This window comes from Tympanuchus pallidicinctus, unplaced genomic scaffold (genome assembly GCF_026119805.1).
Source record: "Tympanuchus pallidicinctus isolate F22 unplaced genomic scaffold, pur_lepc_1.0 scaffold25, whole genome shotgun sequence".
Taxonomy (NCBI): domain Eukaryota; kingdom Metazoa; phylum Chordata; class Aves; order Galliformes; family Phasianidae; genus Tympanuchus; species Tympanuchus pallidicinctus.
The window spans coordinates 8,706,565-8,727,955 of NW_026294742.1; the positions used below are offsets into that span (position 1 = coordinate 8,706,565).

General features: G+C 42.0%; 1 protein-coding gene across 3 annotated transcripts; it reads left to right on the forward strand.

Annotated features, from left to right (window-relative positions):
* The first annotated feature begins 3,199 nt into the window (after nt 1-3,199).
* On the forward strand, nt 3,200-21,117 carry RAD50 (RAD50 double strand break repair protein). Of its 3 annotated transcripts, XM_052689804.1 has the most exons (26): nt 3,200-3,285; nt 3,900-4,046; nt 4,385-4,468; nt 4,709-4,860; nt 5,469-5,657; nt 5,762-5,966; nt 6,421-6,549; nt 6,780-6,945; nt 7,431-7,624; nt 8,159-8,365; nt 9,097-9,279; nt 9,478-9,635; nt 10,198-10,373; nt 10,851-11,088; nt 11,934-12,123; nt 12,738-12,864; nt 13,099-13,292; nt 13,381-13,491; nt 14,001-14,093; nt 14,177-14,290; nt 14,989-15,116; nt 15,907-16,131; nt 18,656-18,741; nt 19,178-19,320; nt 20,260-20,393; nt 20,668-21,117. In XM_052689804.1, exons 2-26 carry the CDS (start codon nt 3,918-3,920, stop codon nt 20,852-20,854), a joined length of 3,942 nt encoding a protein of 1,313 aa, XP_052545764.1. In that variant the 5' UTR covers nt 3,200-3,285; nt 3,900-3,917; the 3' UTR covers nt 20,855-21,117. The 3 variants fall into 3 exon arrangements, with proteins under 3 accessions (XP_052545764.1, XP_052545763.1, XP_052545765.1); XM_052689803.1 differs by lacking the exon at nt 3,200-3,285 and having other exon boundaries at nt 3,486-4,046; XM_052689805.1 differs by lacking the exon at nt 3,200-3,285 and having other exon boundaries at nt 3,488-4,046; nt 5,472-5,657.
* Nucleotides 21,118-21,391: the final 274 nt, after the last annotated feature.

The following is a 21,391-nucleotide window of genomic DNA, read 5'->3' on the forward strand; positions in this document are numbered from 1 at the left end:
CCAAGGAGCAGATGCTCTCCTGTATCTTCACAGGTGTGACTTCTGCTGTTGGCTTTGGCAATATTCCTCGAGCTGCTCTGCCAGTGACACAGCAGTGAAGTGAATGCTGACCTCTCCATGTCTGAAGATCTGTAGTGGTCAGTTGTTCATTTGTGAACCTTTTTCACCATCAGGAAAAGCAGGATTATCATCAAATTGCAACCACAGATGAAGTCTGAACTGTTAGTCACAAAACCATCTTCTAGCATCCAGTTCATGATAAGGCCCAGGCTAACTTCCTCATCATTAATTTGCTGTTCATTTTAATTGCAGATGATGTTGGGATTGAGTACAAAGGGCTGTTCCCAAAGTTGGCATCCGTTATCTAACCATGAACTTGATTTGCTGCTTTGTTCCCTTTCATGCAGTAAGCAGAGCAAAGTTACTCATGAAATTCAGAGATGGCTGAAGTACAGCCAGTTAAATTCCCCAGGCTGGCAGTTGGCCTGGTTTACCTGCAGTGAACCTTGGAGACAGAAAGAAAGCTGCAGAGAAGGAAGGAAAAGGCAGCCCTCTGGCTTTCTGTGTTCTGCTTGGACCTTTTTCTAACTGGGAGACAAATAGGAGCTACTGAGCAAAGAGGAGGAGTCACTTCTTGCAATGGATGAGGGAGATTAATACTAAGGGGCCCAAGAAAAAGTAAACTTAATACTGAGAGAGCTTTTTAGTCGCCCACCATAACTTTGAATCTCTCTACGGCCCCTAAATCTGTCTCCAAATTCTAGTATTCCTTTCCAACCCCTCTGCAGACACAAAACGGCTGTGGTTGAGTAACTTCTGGTCACAGCAGTGCCCTGTGGCACTGACTGTGCCTACAGACACATCTACATCCAGCGATACACAGCTCTTGACACGCCGTATTATCCTTTATAATGCTCCATTAGATGATTTTTATGCGCTTTGTGCGTGTAATCGTTATCAATATCTTCATTTAGCAATATAAAGTTGTGAAAGGTTTTTGCTCAGATTCTTTTCCAGGGCAGGCTGAAGTGCCGAAAGTATTTTAAAAACTATCCCAAGATGATCAGTGTCAGAAAATTAACAATATTAAGAGTTCATATTCTCATGGGTGCACAGAAAAACACTCCGACAGTGGTTGTGGGGCTAACCAGGAATAGCTGAAGTTTTTCGTATTGTAGGGAAGTGGTTCCCTTCCCTTTCCCTATTTCTTTTTCCAAGTAAGAAATAGACCACACGTTTTAAAGTGATTTGAACTTTTACTTCCTCATCCCAGTGGGCACCAATTGAAACAACAGCTCTTGCAGTGCAGTTTCTGTCACAGTATTTTGTACCAGCTTTGAACAACTGATTTTGCTTTTGAGAACCAGACTTACATCATGCAACCAACTACTATACAACACGTACCCTAGATATGGGCATCATCTGTTCCCATTTTTTCTCTTTTTCCTTAAAAAAAGAAACCATAAAAAAAGAGGCTTAACACTGTGACCCAAGGCAAGCAAAACAGGTTGGCTTGGTGGCCAACTGCACGGAACTCCAACTACTTTGTTTTGCAGTCTCCCTTTGGATGCATGTAAAGCTCAGTTCTGCATGTTTTTCTAATTTTGGTGTAACTAAACCAGAAAAATGAGTTTTCCTTTGGATTTCTTTCCAGGCTGCCAGCACCAGTCACCTGGAGCCACTTGTGCTCAGCTGCCATTGAGCTCTCCATGGAACAGCAGCAGATTTTCTTCACTCTGTAAAGAAGCTGCAATTTACTTCTACGTATCAATAACTCAACAAATCTCATCTTTGTGCAAGACAGCTCAGTCTGCATGAGAGATTTTCATAAGATTCTGAGCAGATATAAAGCAGGGTTGGTAATGGCAGTGATACAGTTTCTGTAGAAAGAATTTAGCTTATATTCTATTTCCAGCTACAGGTGTAAAGTGTGGAAAAAAGCATTACATCCCTACAATTACATCTTTTCCACTTCATGTGAGGACATCTGCCTGGGTTTCATGTTCCATGAATCAGAATGGTGTGTAAATGATCACCACGATCTAAAATCCAGAAAGAGAAAACTGAAGTGTGATGGTTGATGCCTTGCAATTGCTGCCCTGAAATAGAAATTGTCCTGGCATGTTTCATCCAGCAGCTCTTGTCTTTGAACCTAGTTAAGACATCAGCTTAAAAACATCGGAAACATAGCATTTTTATAGAGATTTGAAGGAATAATAAACTTAAATGGAGTAATCGCACAGCGAAACAGACAACCACTCTTCATCCTTTTCCTGCACAAAGAGGTCAGGGTGGGATTTTTGCAGTTGGTAAGCTTGATTTCCCACGAAGCACGGTGAATTACCGGGTTGTACCACATCTCAGAGTTGTAAACCATTTCCTGGCTCTCATGGTCGCTGTGAGAGGGATGCATCACCCAGCATCGTGGTGAACCACCGCTCACCCACAGCCCTGAGGGCTCAGCGCTGGAAATACTCGCTAGCACGCACAGTTACTGGTAGGTCGGGCACAGCTGTAGGGTCCAGGTGGCCTCAGGGCTGGTGATGCTGTGCCACCCTTTAGTTCTTTATCTCTCGCTGGTTTTGATTCAACGGTGCGTAATGGGCAGGGAGCGGTAATCAAAGCCAGTGCTGGAAATGTGGTTTTCATCTGCCTGGCCTGAGCTTGAAGCAACTGAGCTGGACCGCTGCAGGCACAGACACCATCCTTTGGCTCTGTTAATTACAGCAATGAGTGATTCAGCCCAGAGTGATGCTGGAGATGGGTTCAGCACGGGGTTGGCATTGGACTCTGCTGCCATTTTGTGCGACTGCTGGGATGCGCCGGGCCATGACTGAAGGCTGGGAACACTGTAAAAAGCCTAATAAGTGATTATTTTAGAACTGCTTTCAGTTCTTTCAGAAGCGTTAAATGTCTTTTTTACCGGGGGATAAAATAGCTGGGTGCCACTGGGCGGCCCTCGGGACTTTGGAGAGTGCAGAGGGGACAAAAGGAAGAGGAGGGCGGCTGTGAGAGTGGTGAGGAGCAAAGGGGAAGAGTCAAAGGGTTGAGGGGAGCGAAGGGAGGCACGGGGGTGGGGGGGAGCCGCGGGGAGAGCAGCGCAGAGCAGCGAGGAGCAGCGAGGAGCAGCGCGGAAAACAGCGCGCTCTTTGCGCGGCCGCACCGCGCGTGGCCGCCAGGGGGCGCTGTGGAGCACGGGCAGGGCTGGCAGCCGGGGCGGAGCGAGGGCGGCCGCGGTGGCTGCCGGGGCGGCGCGGGGCGTTTGCGGCACGGCGGGGATCGGAGGTGACCGCGTTGTGGGAGCGGGTCGGGGGTGTTGGGGGGGCGTTTGGCCCCATTGCCGTTTCCCGGCTCGGCGGTGCCGAGCGGCCGTCTCCTCTCCCTGTAAAACTCCCACCCCCGCCGCACGGTGGGGAAGCCCCCGTTGCCCGGCGCTGCCCCGCGGGCTTTCTGCAGGAAATGCCCCGGATCGAGCGGCTGTGCGATCAGATTGCGCAAAGACGTGGCGGGGCGGGACGTTGTGAGGAACGAGGCGGCAGGAAAGCATAATAAACAACAACATATGTAACGGAGGGGGCTGGGATGAGACCTGCTCCTCTCCCGAGCGCTCGCGGGGCTCTGCCTTTTGCTGCCGCTGTTACATCCCTGCTGCGTCCGAGGCCGGGCTGAGTGCTGAGGAGCTCCCAGACCTCCAGCGCCTTTAGCCGTGCGCGCCCGGAGCTGCGGGGAGGCGCACGCCGAGCATTGAAGGATGCTGGGGTCGGGGAAGAGCCCTGGGACCGTTAATCCAGCCCTACCCCGTGCTTTCGTGCTCGTGTTGCCCTCTTTTAGGGTTATGCCTGCGTTTTCGCGAGGTTTGTGTTTGTGGTTTGTGACGTTTGCGTTTCTGGTTTTGGAAGGGGGGAAGCTCTGTCGAAATGGCGAAGATTGAGAAAATGAGCATCCTGGGAGTGAGGAGTTTCGGTGTGGAGGACAAAGATAAACAGATTATCACCTTCTTTAATCCCCTGACTATTCTGGTGGGACCCAACGGCGCAGGGAAAACGGTGAGAGCTCTGCTGCCAGCCCTGGGTCCGGACGAGTCCCACATGCTGCTTTTCTTAGGAAACCGGTGGTGCCAATTAGCATGATTAATCGTTAAGGTTGGGAAAGATCGCTGAGATCATCTGCCCCAACCATCGCCCCGTCCCCACCGTGCCTGCAAAAACTGCTTCTGCAAAACATCTTCTCATGGTGCTGAGAAGTGAAATGTCGTGTCTTATTTCTCCCCCCCCCTCCTGTCTGACTTTTATTTGTGAGTATTTGGGCTATCGCTGTGTTTTGATGTTGCCCATCTTTTTTATTCTAAATTGTTCTAATTACGTGCTTCTTTCTGTTCTCTCAGACCATCATCGAGTGCCTTAAATACATCTCCACTGGAGATTTCCCTCCTGGTACCAAAGGAAATTCATTTGTTCATGACCCGAAGGTAAAAAGCCCCAGTGATTAGATCTAGTAGCTTTAGTGCATGTGTAGTCCTCAGTAAGAACCCCAGCTGCACTCAGGCTTGTGGTGAAAATAGGGATACTTAGGGGTTTGGTAGACGTGAGCTGACCATATTATTTCAAGAAAAACAGAAGTAGGGGTTTCTAGAAGCTGGCAGGGCTGGTACTCGTTTGGAGGTTGAGAAGAGTTTTCCTTACTCACTCTCTTGTTGTTTCTACTGAAGGTTGCCAACGAAACAGATGTGAGAGCTCAGATTCGATTGCAGTTTCGAGATGTGAATGGCGAGCTCGTAGCTGTCCAACGATCCATGGTTTGTACCCAGAAAAGCAAGAAAACAGAATTTAAAACACTTGAAGGGGTCATTACCAGAACAAGGTAAGTTTTTTACTGACTTCAGTGTGAAATTCGGTTTGAGAGCTGCTTATTTTTATGTATAAAATGAGAAAACTTCACAAAGTTGCTGCCTGTGCTCTTAGATGAAAGGTTTGGAGTTCTAGCACTTGGTCTATCAGTTGATTCGAAATCTCACGTTGGGAAGCCATTGTTTTAAGAACTGCTGACATCGATTGACTTGTGTTTATTTGAGAGTCGTATTACTAATAATGTAGATTGAAAGTAGCATTGCATGGAAGACGCAATCTGTACTTCCTGTAGCACCACTTTCAGTTTCAGGGCATGGTCAGCCCATGTTTAACTCCAGTCTTCACTGTTTAAGAAGTGTGTTCACTTGCCTATTATTCAAACTTGGTTTTGCTCCCTCTGGTGGTTCTGCAGAGCTTTTTGATCTGTGCTGCTCGACTAGAAAGGTTCACTGTGAAGTGCCAATGATGTAAATGGCAATTACGTACTTTAAAAATTGTTACTCTTAGCAAGCTTGGTAACCAGTACAATGGAAAATGCTTGTAGTGTTGTTGGTGTTCTTAATTTAAAAAAAAAAACCTTAGAGTTGCTGATAACACTGTGGCTTTTCTTTCTGTGCTCAGTAGGCATGGTGAGAAGGTCAGCCTCAGTTCCAAGTGTGCAGAAATTGATCGGGAGATGATCAGTGCCCTCGGCGTTTCCAAGTCCGTGCTGAACAACGTCATTTTCTGCCACCAAGAGGAATCCAACTGGCCATTAAGCGAAGGGAAGGCCCTGAAACAAAAGTTTGATGAGATCTTCTCAGCAACAAGGTTTTTCTTCGTCCTGAGGCGTCGTTCCATCTGTCAGTAGTGATGGCTGTGTTGCCAACAGGTTCTGACAGTTGTGTGATGTCTTTTTATTTTCTTTTTTTAAGGTATATTAAAGCACTGGAAACTCTCCGTCAAGTACGGCTGAAACAAGGCATGAAAGTAAAGGAGTGTCAGACAGAACTGAAATACCTAAAACAGAATAAAGAAAAAGCCCAGGAAATCCAGGACAATCTTGCCAAGACAGAAGCTCAGCTGTCTGCTTCTAAGGAGAATATAAAATCTATTGAGAGTCAGCTCGACCCTTTAAAGGTAGTTTGTGTGTTACTTGCATTAAGATTTTAGTATAAAATAACACAAGTAAAAAAGAACAGAGCAAAATGTCAAAGCCAGAGGGATGTCCTGATTAAAACCATACACATTTATGTTGTTAACTAACCATGTATTCTGCAGCAGAATTAAGCAGCAAAGCTCAGATGCTGCTCTAATCTGTATGCAGATGTTGGAGGCATGAGAGCAGTCTGTGAAACTGTTGTAGCAGCACTGGGGTGGGTTTTTGTATCTTAAATTAAAAGATCTCTGTTTAATATTTAGCTGTTGCCCATAAAACTGTTGTGAACCATAACTAAAACTGAATGAAAATTGTGGGTTTTTTTTGTTTCAAAGTATTTCATAACGCTGAAGGTTTTGCACTTTAGGGTCCTGTATTGCATAGAGCATCATAAACCAATGAGATTTCTTACTTGCACCCTTCTTTCCTTTGCAGAGTTCTCTGGCAGCAGTTGAGAAGAATCTCATGAAAGTAATGTCACTGGACAACGATGTGAAAGCCCTGGAGAGCAGGAGGAGGCAGATGGAAAAGGATAATCAAGATCTGCAACAGAAAATGGAAAAGGTTGCCCTTCAATTCCATGCTGCCATGCTTTCTGCAGAAAAATCAGTCTGCTTTTTGCTACCAAATGAGCTATGCACCAGATGCTGGTGAAGAACACTTCTGTTGCCCAAGTGGCTCACTTGATAATTCTTGGGTTCTGTTATTCTAAAACCCTTGTTGTTTTTGAACATCACAGTGGTGTTTATAAACTCGTGTTTAAAAGCTGACTTTATTTTCTGTTTGGAGAGCAGGTTTTTCAAGGAACAGATGAACAGCTCAGGGACAGATACAGGAACCACCAGAGAACAGTGAAGGAAAAGGAGAAGAGGTTATCAGACTGCAAGCGAGAATTAGATAGAGCCTCTAAAGAATGCCAGAGGTTTAACAATGAGAAGTCAGAGCTGCTTATTGAACGAGGTACATTGGTCTATAAACTTGCATTTATTTCTCATGCCATTAAGATCTGAAATAGATCTGATAAGAATTGCAGATATTTGGAAAGGACAAAGCCCCAGGAATGTGTGTTGGTGCTGGGTCAGTGTGATGTGGGAATCTCACAGGTAACCACACCTCAGCATCCTTCCTCTGGGATTTTTAGTGTGCACTTGTTCTGAGTTACAATTGCAGCATGCAGTACGTTTGTTCTCAGGTGGGCCATCTTTTCTAGAAGTACTCAGATGATTTCTGGTGGTGTAAAACACTGTCAGTTTGGTGACTTTCAACACGTTTGTTTTTGCTGTCTGAGCTTGTACGTGCTATAAGTTAGGAAAATGACTGCTAGCCAGTTACGACTGTTTGCATCTATTCCAAGCAAGAAGCATGTGGAAGCTGAACCTGTAATGTTCTTACTGTGGGGGCAGTCAGAGGATTTTACTCATGGTGAGTTTTCTTTCCTCATGAAGGTCGTCTACAGCTGCAAGCAGATCGTCACCAGGAACACATCAAAGTGAGGGATTCCCTAATTCAGTCCTTGTCAGCACAGCTGGAATTAGATGGCTTTGAGCAAGCACCTTTTAATGACAGGCAGATTGCTGTTTTTCATGAGTTGTTGAAAGAGAGGGAGAAGAGTGATACAGAAGCTGCAAATCAGTTAATGGTAAGGATTTTGTCATGTTTGGGTTGTTATTGTTCCCTATTGTGTTATTAGTCTGTTGTTAGTCCAGGTGTGTCTTCGTGGTTCTGGCAGAAGGAGTGCTGGGTGGAAGGGGGAACTGGAGCCTTTTTTTGCTCTTGTGTTTTTTATTATGAGGTGTTTGAACCTTTCCACAAAAATTAGTTTTGAGTGATCTGAATTGCCAAAGCTAATGAGCAGGCAGCTTTGCAGGTTGGTTTTCCTTCTCAGCAGCCATGTCAAGCAAGCCAGAAAGAATTAGAATAGGCAGTTGGTAAGAAAACAAGCAACTTTGTTTTGAAGTTATCTTCAATGTGGAGTTTCAATGTCATAAAATATTACCATTATGAGTTCACATTTTCTTATGTAAAAACATTCCTGTTAAAGTGCTTCAATATCAGACTATTTCCATGCCTTGCATTTTGACTGTGGCTATTTGCAAACCAGTGTGAAGGAGCAGTTTGAAAGCTGTGTTTTTCATATGGAGAAAATAACGAACGTATTGCTGCTGGCTTTCAGAGGGAGTTCACACAGAAAGAAGCAATGAAACAAAAACAGATCGATGAAATCAGAGATAGGAAGACTGGATTAGAGAGAACCATCGACCTGAAATCAGACATTCAAAATAAGAGGCAGGCTGAACTGAAGAATGTAAAGTATGAGCTGCGTCAGTTGGAGGGCTCTTCAGACAGAATAGTGGAGTTGGATCAGGAGATCATAAAGACGGTGAGTGAATGTGATTGAAACGTTCATACAAGTCTGGAGTGGAAATGCATGCTTAGAATATATTGCTTCAGCTCATGGAGTTGTCAGTATTGTGATAACCATGACTGTGGTATCATTGGATTCTGTAGATACCAGAAGATTTTTATGGTCTTAAATTACTGCCTCAGAAAAATAAGTGCTGTTAGATGTGTTTTTTCCAGATAACTTCCTTATGAAAGAGGCTGGTTGGTTATAAGCAGTGCATTTTGTGAAACGTTGTGATTTACTACATTTCAGAACGTTGCTGTACATTTCCTATGAAAGCATCACAGCCTTTATCATTTTGCATGTGTCCTTTGCAAATCTCGTATTGATCCTGAACAGGAAATGCTGCTGGGCAGTTTTAAAGAATCACAGAACCACAGAATGGCCAGGGGTGGAAGGGACCTCAAGGATCATGAATCCCCAACCCCCTGCCACAGGGCCACCAACCTCCCCATTTCACAGCAGCCCAGGCTGCCCAGGGCCCCATCCAACCTGGCCTTGAACACCTCCAGGGATGGACGGGGCATCACAGCCTCTCTGGGCAGCTGTTCCAGCACCTCACCGCTCTCTGTAAAGAACTTCCCCTGACATCCAACCTCAATCTCTCCTCCTTCAGCTTAAAGAACTTTCCTCTGCTTCCTTTTAGTTAGAATCTTATTGTCTGCTGTGATTATATAATTCTTCTGGGCTTTTATTTTTTTATTTAGGAGCATGAGCTGGAGAAAGCTGAGAGGAACAGCAATGTAGAAACTCTGGAACAGGAAGTGCAAACTCTGCAGAATGAGAAAATCAACCTGGACAAAGTTCTTCGGAGGTTGGACCAGGAGATGGAGCAGCTGAATCTGCATACCACAACTATTACCCAAATGGAGATGCTGAAGAAAGACAAAGTAATTTTTCTATTGTTTCAAAGGAAGGGAAGTGGCATGATCTCAGTGCAGTTCCTCCAGGATATCTGTGTCTTTTTATCATGATGTTGTGTGTAAAACTTCTGTGTGACTTCATGGAAACCATTTCCTCTATGAATACTTGAGTGGCATAAACTTGAACGTATGAAAACATTAATCTAAAATGCCTTATTTCTCAAGGCAGACAAAGAGGAGCAGATTAGAAAAGTAAAATCGAGGCATTCCGAAGAGCTGACACTACTGCTGGGATATTTTCCAAACAAAAAACAACTTGAAGACTGGCTTCATGGCAAAAGCACTGAGATTAACGAGACAAGGAATAGACATGCCCTGCTAAAGTAGGTATTGGCTTAATTGATTGTGTCTCCAGAAGTATTTATGCAGTTGTGAATTTAAGTGTTGGGAAGTTTAGCATAATTAACGTGCTTGTTACTTTAATTCATGATTGTTTATAGAGACGTCCTCCAAATGACAGAAAGCAGTCTGCAAAATGTATATAATGTGTAGCCAGTATGGTTTGTGTTGGTTGATAAAAGCAAGACATGACATTAGAAGTGTGTCAAAGGCAGCACTAAAAGTAGATGACACAGTATTCTAATACACCTTTAATTATTTATGCCATCCTATCTGAATGAATGTGCTTTGGGGAATAAAATGGTGGCCCTCTGGCTTTCTTACGAGTTGCAGAATGGTTGATAACTTCCTGATTTCACTCAACTATATAAAAGAATTAGGAGACATCAACACACTGTGCAGTGATAGTTAAATTTCCACGGAGCCAAAGAGGCAGAATTTGTAGTTTAAGAACAGCCCATAATTCAGAAGTATGGAACATAAAGATGTGTCTACATAAGGACATAAGGATGTGTTTCTGTAAGAGTTTGTGCATTGATGTTTTAGCAAACAACTGGCATCAGCAGAGCAACAGAAAAATTACATCAGTGCTGAACTAAGAAAGAAAGAAGAACAGTTGTCCAGCTATGAAGCAAAGCTTTTTGATGTTTGTGGAAGCCAAGATTTTGACAGTAACCTGAACAAACTGCAAGATGAGATTGAAAGAAGTTCAAAGCAACGAGGTAAATTTGCCTGAAGCTCTGCATTTCTGCTCATTTTAAATATAAGCCTTCACAAAACTAAGGAAATGTTTGAGCTCTTGACTGCCAGGTGTGAAGAGAAGTATAGGGCTGGCAGTGTGGCATAAGATGGCAGTGTGGCATTAGATGGCAGTGTGGCATAGTGGGTTAGATCCACAGGCCTGCTGCTCTCTGAGAGAAAGCAGTTCCAGAGGAAATCATGGGAGCACTTACACTCACTGGTAATTATTGAGAGATGGCTGAGGTTTAATAAAATAGAATATTTGTGTTGGAGAGAGCCTCAGGCACAGTGCTGAAAGCAGGGACAGCCCTGAATTCAGACCAGGTTGCATAGGGCCGTTTTAGTTTCCTATCTCAGTGATCTCAGTTATAGTTTTATTTCATTTGTGGTAAATATGTACCTAATTTTGACCTATTATGTGCTATATATCCAACATCATCTGTTTCTTTTTAAACCAGCTGTGCTTGCTGGAGCCACTGCAGTTTATTCACAGTTCATTACACAGCTGACAGAGGAGAACCAGTCGTGTTGTCCAGTTTGCCAAAGAGTTTTTCAAACGGAGGCTGAGCTGCAAGATGTGATCAGTGACCTGCAGTCAAAGCTGCGTCTCGCCCCGGACAAACTGAAGTCAACAGAGTCTGAGCTTAAAAAAAGAGAGAAAAAACGTGATGAGATGATGGGTCTTAAACCAATTAGGTAAAGTACTTAGCAAGTGGTGGTGTTGCAAGCCATTTTCTTTGGAGTTCTTGTTTTTGGATTATTAGAAGTTACGTTGACATCTGGGATGCTTGATTTTAAGGTTAGGTAATTCATTCACGAGAGAAATATTTTCCCAGCAATTCTTCTCTGCTCATTTGGACTGCAGTATTAAACTACCTTATAATTTTGGTCTTTCTGATCCTTTGATGCTTCTCATGAGAGTGAGACAGAAGTGGTTGTATGCTTCCTTTTCGACCAGTCATTTACACCACACAGGAGCAGTTGTCCTTGTTTTTTGTCATTACAGTTTAAAATGGACAGGTTGGTTGCTGCTGTTTCTAAAGGTTTCACACCACAACGCCTTAAATAAGTTTCTCAAAATCGCTGAAGTGGAAATGGCATTCATAGAATGGGAAGTGAACCATTTAATGGGAACACCACTATTTAATAAAATCTTGATTCTGTGGGAGCCTTGAGGTTTTTTCCTTATCCTAAGATCCAGTTTTAGAGTAAAAGTAGAGGAATTTAGAGTGCAGGTAGGTTCCTTGCCAGTGGATCAGAGGCTCTGACTTTGAGATATTTGCAGACCATTATTCTGGAAAGATTGAAGAACTTATGTTAGTGAGTAGAACTTTCCTTCACAAGAGGGCACTCCTGTGCAGTGGATTGTAGGCCCTTTTGTAGCCCTTGCTGTACTGATACCAAAAACCAGAAGAGATTGATTTGTTTGGTTGGTTTTGTTTTTAAATCTCACCTGCCTTAGGGGATACTATCTGGGCTAAATTCATTCAATAGATTTTGTGGTCTTAAGCTTACATTGCTGGATTTTTGTTTTATTTAAGGCAAACTGTAGTGGAGCTCCAAGAAAGGGACATACCAGACTTGAGGAACAGGCTGCAGACCGTGAACAGGGATTTTGCACGCCTGAAGGGTGAGATAGAAGAACAGGAAACACTTTTGCAGACAGTTCTGTCTGAAAAGGAAGGTGCTAATGCATGTTTACAGGACATAACTCTCATGGAAAGGTACCAGGTATGTGTTTGTAATTTCTGTCCATATGTAAAGTGACACTTGTTTGCTGCCAAGTATTTAAGTAGTTATTCAACAATACTACAAAGAATTTGAGGAGTTAATACTTTTCAAACACGTAAAAATAGTTTATAAGACAGCATAACATAGCTGATCTTGATGCTAATCATAGAGCATAGAAGCATCAGGGTTGGAAAAGACCATTCTGATCTTCTAGTCCAACCATCAACACGTTGTCCAACTGTTGACCCATCATGTCAATCCATCTGTTGTGTTGGCAGAGATTATATGAAACAAGTCAAACAGTTCTCCTGTTGCAGAGACAAGTTGTGTGTGTAACTCCTTTGGGGTAGCCTGGGTACCTCAGAAGTCTGCCCATACTGACTAATTTCCTCTCACCAGTAGGGATGCCAGCTTCCAGCAGCCTGTGGGCTAACATAACCCTGTGCTAATGATGTGATGTTGCTCCAGCAGAGGAGATGCACTTGAAGGTGCTTTAAGTCATACATGCCTCAAGCTCCCAGGTTGTTTCCGCGTGCCAAAGATTAAAGAAAAGAAAGAAAAGCCTGTTGTTAAACACTAATATAGTAATAGCAGCACTTTCATCTTACTTTCAGACTGATATCAGGGACGTTGAAAGAAAAATTGCTCAGCAGGAGGCTAAGCTGCTAGGGGTCGATTTAAATAGAACTGTTCTGCAAGTAAGCCAAGAGAAACAAGAGAAAAAACACTTGTGGGATACAGGTGGGTCGCACAAGTCTGGTGTTTCGTTTTTATATTACAAACAATGTTCTGACTTGCTGTCGTTAAAGTAGAAATTTTAGTTTACTTATTTTCTGTTTGGAAATAACCATATTCTCATAGTTTTGTTTGTTGGTTGTTGCTGGGGGAGGCATAACAACTTTCTTATAAGGAAGACATAAAATGTCATTAATAATGTATCGACGTTTCACTGTGTGTGTGTGTTTTTATCTGCAGTTACTAGCAAAATTGAGTTAAATCAGAAAATGAAACAAGACCAGCAAAATCAAATTCAGGAGCTGAAGAGTACAGTGAATGAACTCAGAGCAGAGAAACTGCAGATTTCCAGCAGCTTGCAGCGTCGTCAGCAACTGGAGGAACAAGCAGTGGAATTAACCACTGAATTTCAGTCCTTATGCAGAGAGATCAAGGTAGGACATAATGAGAAACCCTTGTTGGGTCCTTGTTGGTCGTTGACAGAATGTGAAAATGAAAAGGGCTTTCTTAACTGCTTTTCAGGAAGCAAAGGAACAGGTATTTCCTCTGGATGCAACTTTAGAAAAACTGCAGCAAGACAAGGAGGATCTAATTAATAAAAGGACTGCAAGTAATAGAGAAATTCAAGAGAAGGTTTGTTTGCATTTGACTGGTTGGGTGATAGGATTACGTGCTGGTTTTGGATCATGGGTGGAAGCCTTGATAACAAGTTGGCTTTTAGGAAACAGCAGAGGCTGTTGCTAATGCTTTTGTTTTGTGGAACTTTAGGGGAAGAAAAGGAGCATCACCAATTGTAATGTAATCTTTGGTGGTCTACTGAAAGGCTTCTGGGGACCTTTGGTAATATTGAGGGCTTTTAGTGCCACAGGTCACTAATGAGTAGATCTGGGAGGAGCAGCAAGAATGGCTGCGAGCTGCCCTTGGTAAGAGGCAAACCTGTCTTTCTCAGGGCAGGTGTTCCTCTTGTGGAAAGCAGCATGAAGGAGCATCTGGGTTTCAAAAGTCGGAGTATTTTGTTGGTAAATGAAGGGGAATTACAATAAGGCATTGTGTCTTGCAAATAGTGTTGGCCAGTTATCTGTGATGTAAGTGATAAGTCACTTCTGTGAGCCTGCAACTCATTTCAAGTGTTTTCCCTGCAGATGAACGGCATAAAAGAGAAAGTTAAAGATATAAATAAGTACATGAAAGAAATTGAAAGCTATATTCAACAAGGAAAGGAAAAATATAAGAAGGTAACCTAAAAACAATCAGTAAAAATCTGCTTTTAAAAGCATTTGTGTACGTAAATAATACACCTCTTTTTTTATTTCTTTAGCAAAAGGAGTGTGAACTCGATGAAGTAAACTCTCAGTTAGCTGCCTGTGAGAAACAGAAGGAAAAGATTAGTAAAGAGATGGAAGTTATTCGGCAGGATATTGACACTCAAAAAGTAGGTGCACTGTTTGAGAGTATCCTTTATGTGGTTGAAGTGATTTCAATCTGCTGGTGCACATGAGGTATTTAATGATCTGTTGGTCAGAGTGGCTGCTGTGTGGGGCATTGGGCTTAAAAAAGAAAACAAGAATTCTTGTGATTTATATGTGCACAAAAATGTCTCCGTTTTGTGGCATTTCCAAGAGAGTTAAATCCACTGTGATAATAGCCAGCCTTTTCCAAAGCAGCTTTCTGTGGGAAATAACCTGCCTTCTCAAAGAAGGCTGCTGCAGGGTGTTTCTCACTGCAGGTACCAGGGGTAGTTTGTCACTTTGGATTTGGTCACGTGCACAGAATTCTTGCTGTGTGTGTTTCCAGCTCTGCTCACGTTCTGTATAGGAGCGGTGCATTCCTCTTACCTCTACAATTGAGTTTGGGGGCCACACGATCTTCTCACTTGTATCATTGATTAATATTCACACACAGGATCACTCTTAGGTTTATCTGATAACTATTTCAAGTATCTTTTCAAACTGAAATATGCTGATTTCCACATGCCCTGCTTCTAGTACAAAATGAGTTCGTGCTGTGATGGTTTTCAGTGTTGTCAGTTCTGTGCTCAGCGCGTGTTGTTGAGTTGTGCAGCCCTCGACTTCGTAACTGAGAATTGATACACTGAAACTCGATAGAACTTCTTGCTTTCTGTGGAAACAGATCCAGGAGAGATGGCTGGAGGATAATCTTACTTTGAGGCAGCGGAATGAAGAGCTAAAAAAAGTTGAAGACGATATAAAACAACTGGTCAAGGAGATGGGAGAAATGAAAGTCCCACAGCTGAAAAAGTAAGCATCTTCAGAACAGAGCAGCATGCTTTGTGTAAGAATTCATTAAATGTCTGAATGCAGTGTTCACTGTGTTTCAGTGTTTCCTGTGTTCTTAGTTGTACCTTTCTCCCCGTTCACGTGGACTGCTTCCTCCTTCAGACTCATGCTTGCGTATGATCCCCATGACAACAAAGATGACTTGGTGAAATTACAGAGTTCTTATATCTACTAATTACGCACATAACCTGTTCCAATCTAAGCCATTGCTTCTAACAATTTCCACTCTTTAGTCCACGTTCAAAAGGCAGCATGTCTCTGGTTGAGGATAGTTTATTTGCAGTCTTCTCAGATAGGTGTCAGCAGGAAAGTCTGTGTCTATTTCTGTAGTTTAATAGCAGCTTAATATTGAGATGATGAACGTTTTTGAGAAGGAATTATCCCCATTCAGCTCTTTACGTGCAAACTATTTGTTTAGCTTACCCAACTGGTAGAGCACCCAATTGTTCCTTGAATTTTTTTTTCCTCAGTATCCTCATGGAATTCCTGCAATTAAGTCAACTGTAGCACTTTGGACTTTGAGTGATAATTTCCCATTCAGAATAGTGACTGAAATATATTTAAGTTTGCTAAGAACATATTTTAACTACATCTTAGTTCCAGCAACGTTAATACTGTAATTTTGACTTACAAACTTTATGTGTACAAAAGAACGAGCTGCTGTCTAAAAGGTGCTACAGCTTAGAACCTTGTTCAAAATATTGAGAGACACTACATGCAAAAGAGTTATTGATCAGTTGTGGTTTGGCAGCGAGCAGAAACATTTGGAGGAGAAAATAGAAGGTCTGAAAAGAAACCATCACGTTGCACTGGGCCGGCAGCGTGGATTTGAGGAAGAGATTGTTCGGTTCAAAAAGGAGCTTCGAGAATCACAGTTCAAGGATGCAGAGGAAAAGCACAGGGAGATGATGATTGTTATGAGAACAACAGAGCTGGTGAACAAAGATTTGGACATTTATTACAAGGCCCTCGATAAGTAAGTATTGTTGTGTGAGGTTAGTTCTTGTGTTTTGTGTAGTTTTCATTACCACTGATAGCCTTGATGCAAAAGCAGCTTGCAGTATCAAACTTCCTAGGAGAACTTTTAGAAATAGTAAATTGTTGCAACTCTTTGAGGTGTTTAATTATTTCTGTTAATAAATGAATATATTTAATCATAGAGTCGTGGAATGACCTGGGTTGAAAAGGACCATAGTGATCATCTGGTTTCAGCCACCCTGCTGTGTGAAGATAGCAAGCTGTGCACTGATGTGTTACTTCCATTGTTTTTGCATTTATCCTAAATAACCAATTGCTATAACCTTCCTTTTTCTGCTTTCTGAAGAAAGCTGATTCCTGAAAGCAAAGTGAATGAATGAAAACGTGCTACAGACTGCACAGGTTTGGTAGAATCTGGGAACTCTGTAGAGTATATAAAGTTAAAAAGTGCATTGGTGTGATGTTGACTGGAGTTTAGTGTAGATTTAGGTAAGTTCAGTGATCATTACAGTTTTATTCTCAGGTCTCTGTAGGACCCTTTTTGAGTACTGCTTGTGCATCTCAGGAGTCATATTTGCATTACAGCAATTCACGTTGAGAAATGAATCCAACACATGACACATTTGTGCCTTCTGTGCTGAAATCCTGGCATGAAATAACCTTTTGCTCTGCTGCCTCTGGTGATTGGAAGATTTCTAGACCATAAACACATTCACCTTCATTTTTAAATGAAAACTGATGGAAGAGCCAGGAACCTTCAGGCTGTTCTTCTGTCCCTATTGCTTTCTAGTTGTTCTTCCCACTTGAAGGCGTTTTTGGGAAGCTTTTGTAAGTGTGTGTCCCAGCACTGCTGATTCTGCTCATACCATACCATACATACGGTCTGCCATGTAGATTTCTTGTTCCCCATGATCTTCTTTACAGGTAAACAGTTGTGTTTGCATTAAAGAATATTGCAGTACAGAGGTGAGGCTTGGTTTTGTTTTTTACCCTTTTCCAGTGTGGGTGGTTTTGTACTTATATCAGAGAAAGCAGAGATGAAAAGAAGTGCAACTTGCATTGGATGGAAAGTGTAGTGAACTTTGTGATTGTTCCTGCTTCCCCTGGAAGCTTGTTTCATGCTTTTGGACTGACCGACCAAAAATAGCATCTCTAACACTGTAAACAAATAGAAAGTAAAATATACAGCGCCCTGAACAATAAAAAGTTTCCATGTTGAAAAGAAGTGACTGAGAAATGTTGATAAAGGTTTCTTAAGTCTTGCATGGCGTAGAGAAGGGGCAGAGGAAATGATTGTGAAAGTTCCAAGTAGCACTTTGAGATACAAGGTAGAGCATCTTCTGCCACACAGAATAAAGCCTTGGCACACAGAGTTCCAAGTTGGAGGATAAGCTAAATGCAGTCATGGAGATTGTAGTTCAGAAAGATGGGTCTCAAAGGCTGTTGAACAGTGGGGTATAGAGGAGCTCTGCTTTAATCAGCCTTAATGATAACATGCATGCATTTAGTATTTGAACGTAAACCCGTCCAGAATTGATTCTGTGAAGGTGTAAGCTGTTCTTTTATCATTCCTTCCTTTCAGCTTAAATGGAAATGCAATCCAAGAATTTCCCTTTTAGAATTCAGACTCTTTTTGTGTGGTATCAGGCCATCTATTGTTTCTATTTAAGGCAAAACAGGAAGGCAGACTTGTAATTTCAAGAAAAATAGATAAGCATCACTTATTGGTAATCGTCTGAAAAATCAGTGAGACGAAATGTTAACTCTAATGGCCAGAGACTGAAAGCTGTACATGCAGCTGGGAAAACATGACATTTGTGTGTTCTTTTATGCTATCTATTGATCTTTATTGATTTAATGTTTAGAGGCTTTTGATAGTTGCTGGTGAAGAATGCATTCTTGGATTTAATCAAGTAAATAGTAGAGCATGCTTTTTCCTTCTTCAGACTTAACTGATCCTCTTAGAGTCGAGACTTCAGTATTCCTCAGAACAGGTAGAAGTGATTCCTGTAAGAGGGGAAGTGGGAAAAGTACGCGTAAGAAGTCAATTTCAGAATTACTTTTGAATGCAGACCTGTTTTTTTTTTTTTTTGGAAAGAAACTGTTTGCATCAAGCAAGCAAGCTTTTTTTTTTTCTTTTTTTTTTCTTTTCTTTTTGTTTCATTAAAAACACTGCGTTTAAAAGTCTGCATTAGAAAAGTAGCATCGTGTCCTTTTTTGAATGCTTTCCTGAGGATTCAGCTGTTTCTGGACAGAAGACTTGTTGATGATTCTGGTTGGGGAATTAAAGCATTTTAAATGATATCCTGTGCCACTCTTGCTGCTGAAGAGAAAGGTAGCTCTAGTCATGACACCCATTTAGCTAATTAACTGTACATGTCTGCAGTCAAGGTGAATGAGTTGTCAGTATACTCTTAGTGAAAGTATTTAGAGAATGGAAAGGGAGCTTTTCCCTTCTCCTGTAGCCCATAGTAGTTCGCAGTGGCTTGTATCAAAATGTGTGGCTTTTTGTTCCTCTTTAGAGCAATAATGACGTTTCATAGCATGAAGATGCAAGAAATCAACAAGATAATCCGTGACCTTTGGCGAAGTACCTACAGAGGACAAGGTGTGTATTTGTAGTGTTGTCCCTGTGGATCTGCTTTATACTCAGCACTGCATACTGAAAACTGTTTCTTCAAACTATTGAAAATCCGGGAGGTGGAAATGGTTGGTTCCCTTCAGAAGGCTGTGTCTGTTGGTTACCACTGTTGTGTCCTTTTTATTACACGTTTTGTAGTTGGCTCTGTGAGAAATGGAGGTAATTTTCCTTTTTTCCATGTCTTGAGGTTTCTTTGAGCCAGGGAAACTGCTGTCAAATTCTCACCTTTATTTCTCCAGTTTAAAAACAGAAATCATTTGAAAGTATTATCTGTTGGTGGGAGTTACGAGTAGATTTGTGTAGCTTCTGTGTGCTGTGTCTCTCAACTTAATATAATTTAGCCATCTAATGATATGGCATTTTAAAAGATTTTTAACAATGGAAAAACTGTCTCCATTTTCAGATATTGAATATATAGAAATCCGTTCTGATGCAGATGAGAACGTTTCAGCATCTGATAAAAGAAGGAGTTACAATTACAGAGTAGTGATGATAAAGGGAGATACGGCGCTGGACATGCGAGGAAGGTGCAGTGCTGGGCAAAAGGTAACGAGTGTCTGTGAGTTATTTGGCAGCCACGCCTTGAGATGTCTCCTCTCTTACGTTTCCCTGTCCAGATGGTGTTAATGGCCACAGAAAATGAAACCAGGGAATGCAGCAAAACAGTGCACAGCATTTCATAATGCGTACAGCAGTAAATCTTGAAAAGGTCTTCTGTGAAGAGATGTGATGGCGTTGTTTCTCGAATGTGAAAAATGCTGCCAAGTTCTCACCTGCGTGTAGAAGCATATTTGTTTTGAAAACTCTGTACTAATGTCAGAGGGAATCCAAAACTTCTTACAGAACATCACAGTAGGCAAAGATGCATCTTCTCCTTAAGCAGTTATGCTAAAATGTTATGTAAATGAGAGTGAAACTTGTTCATGGTGTCTTTGCTGATATTCTGAGAATCTTTCTTTGATTGTGAGCAGTGATGACAGCAGTTGTGATGTTTGGAAAGTATTTTTGCTAGCCCTGTTTCCATCAAGCGTTCTATGATTTTCACTAATTCATGGGAGCTAATAAAAACACGATGAGGTCTGATAATACCAAACTAATATGTGAGGTGTTCAATAGTACCATCTTCAGTTTTAGTAAGGAGTGTGAGGTCAGTAGTTCAAGCTGGGTGATGCAGATTTCCACCCTCCTTGCACTGTTGGGATGAAGCTTCAGCAGTGAGAAGAGGCAGTGCTGGTGGCAGTGCTGAAGCATCCTTAGCTCCAGTATCTCCAGGACTTTGATTATTTCACTTCTCTCCTGTTTTCCAATAGTACTTTGTAGAATGGACCTTTCAATTCAAACTTCAAGTTTTAATGTAGTTCTTCAATAACTAATTAGCTCACGTCAGTACGTTGTTATGTGAACTTAAGTCACAGTGTGTCGTGGCATTAGAAATAGGATGTTACACACGTTCTCTATGAGCACTGAGATTTTTTGGTTCCTCAGGTACTTGCTTCTCTTATCATCCGTCTCGCTCTGGCAGAAACATTCTGCCTCAACTGTGGCATATTGGCACTGGATGAACCTACTACCAATCTTGATCGAGAAAATATAGAATCTCTTGCACATGCCCTCGTGGAGTAAGTAAGCTCTTCTTGTGAGGCTTGGGTACTTTTCAAATTTTATTATCAATCAGCAGAAGTAAATTGTATGTCTTTGCTGACATAGGCAGGGCAGTAGCATTAGATTCTCTGTTCTTTACTTGGAAGAGGAAAATATTTCTTCTGTAATTTGGGGGGGGTTGTCGCTCTTATGTGTTGTTTCTTTTTTAACGTGAGTGAAAAGAAGTACTTAAAACTAGAAGTACTAAAACTAGAATGTGATATATGTGCACTGAATAGCTTGTCTTTGTAGGATAATAAAAAGCCGCTCACGACAACGGAACTTTCAGCTCCTGGTGATAACCCACGATGAAGATTTTGTGGAACTCCTCGGCCGTTCCGAATATGTGGAAACCTTCTACAGGATCAAGAAGAACATTGATCAGTGCTCCGAGATCATGAAGTGCAGCGTCAGCTCCCTTGGCTCATATGTTCATTAATGTTTTAAGTCAATGTGTGTTACGGGTTGGCTTACAGAACTCAGAGGAAGGCATCTGAAAATACTGTCTTCATATCACGTGGTATCGTGAAGGTTTTAGCTGGCCTCTGAAACTATTATACATTTAAACTTGGTATCTGTGTGCATTTCTAACCTGGTTTGAATATCATCATTATTTGGGAGAATGTAATGAATAGCAAGTAGCTACCTTTTAGATACATTTTATGCTTTAAAAGTGAAAATAAAGTGTTGGTGGTCTTTGTATATGTCCTGGAATACATCTGCTTGCAGATTCTTTGGAATGGCTGTAGCTTTGTCAAAACCATAGAGCTTGCTCTCCATCACTCTCTTATGTGAAGTTCAAGATTGATTCACATCTCTAGCCACAGTTTGTTCATAGCTGCCTGCCTGGGCTGCAGAAAACTGACAGCCTTCACAAAGGACGTTGCTGTTGTTTCTGTGAGGTACCCTTGCTCGGAATCTTCACGAAATATAATACCTTCCTTAAGAATAAAGGAAAGTCCCTTCTGACTAGATG

Excerpts from the sequence above, each read along its gene's own strand:
- RAD50 (XM_052689804.1), top strand. The coding sequence starts at position 3,918 with ATGGCGAAGATTGAGAAAATGAGCATCCTGGGAGTGAGGAGTTTCGGT. Across the intron at positions 5,967-6,420 it reads GTCAGCTCGACCCTTTAAAG|AGTTCTCTGGCAGCAGTTGA; the intron begins GTAGTTTGTGTG and ends TTTCCTTTGCAG. Across the intron at positions 13,293-13,380 it reads CCTTATGCAGAGAGATCAAG|GAAGCAAAGGAACAGGTATT; the intron begins GTAGGACATAAT and ends ACTGCTTTTCAG.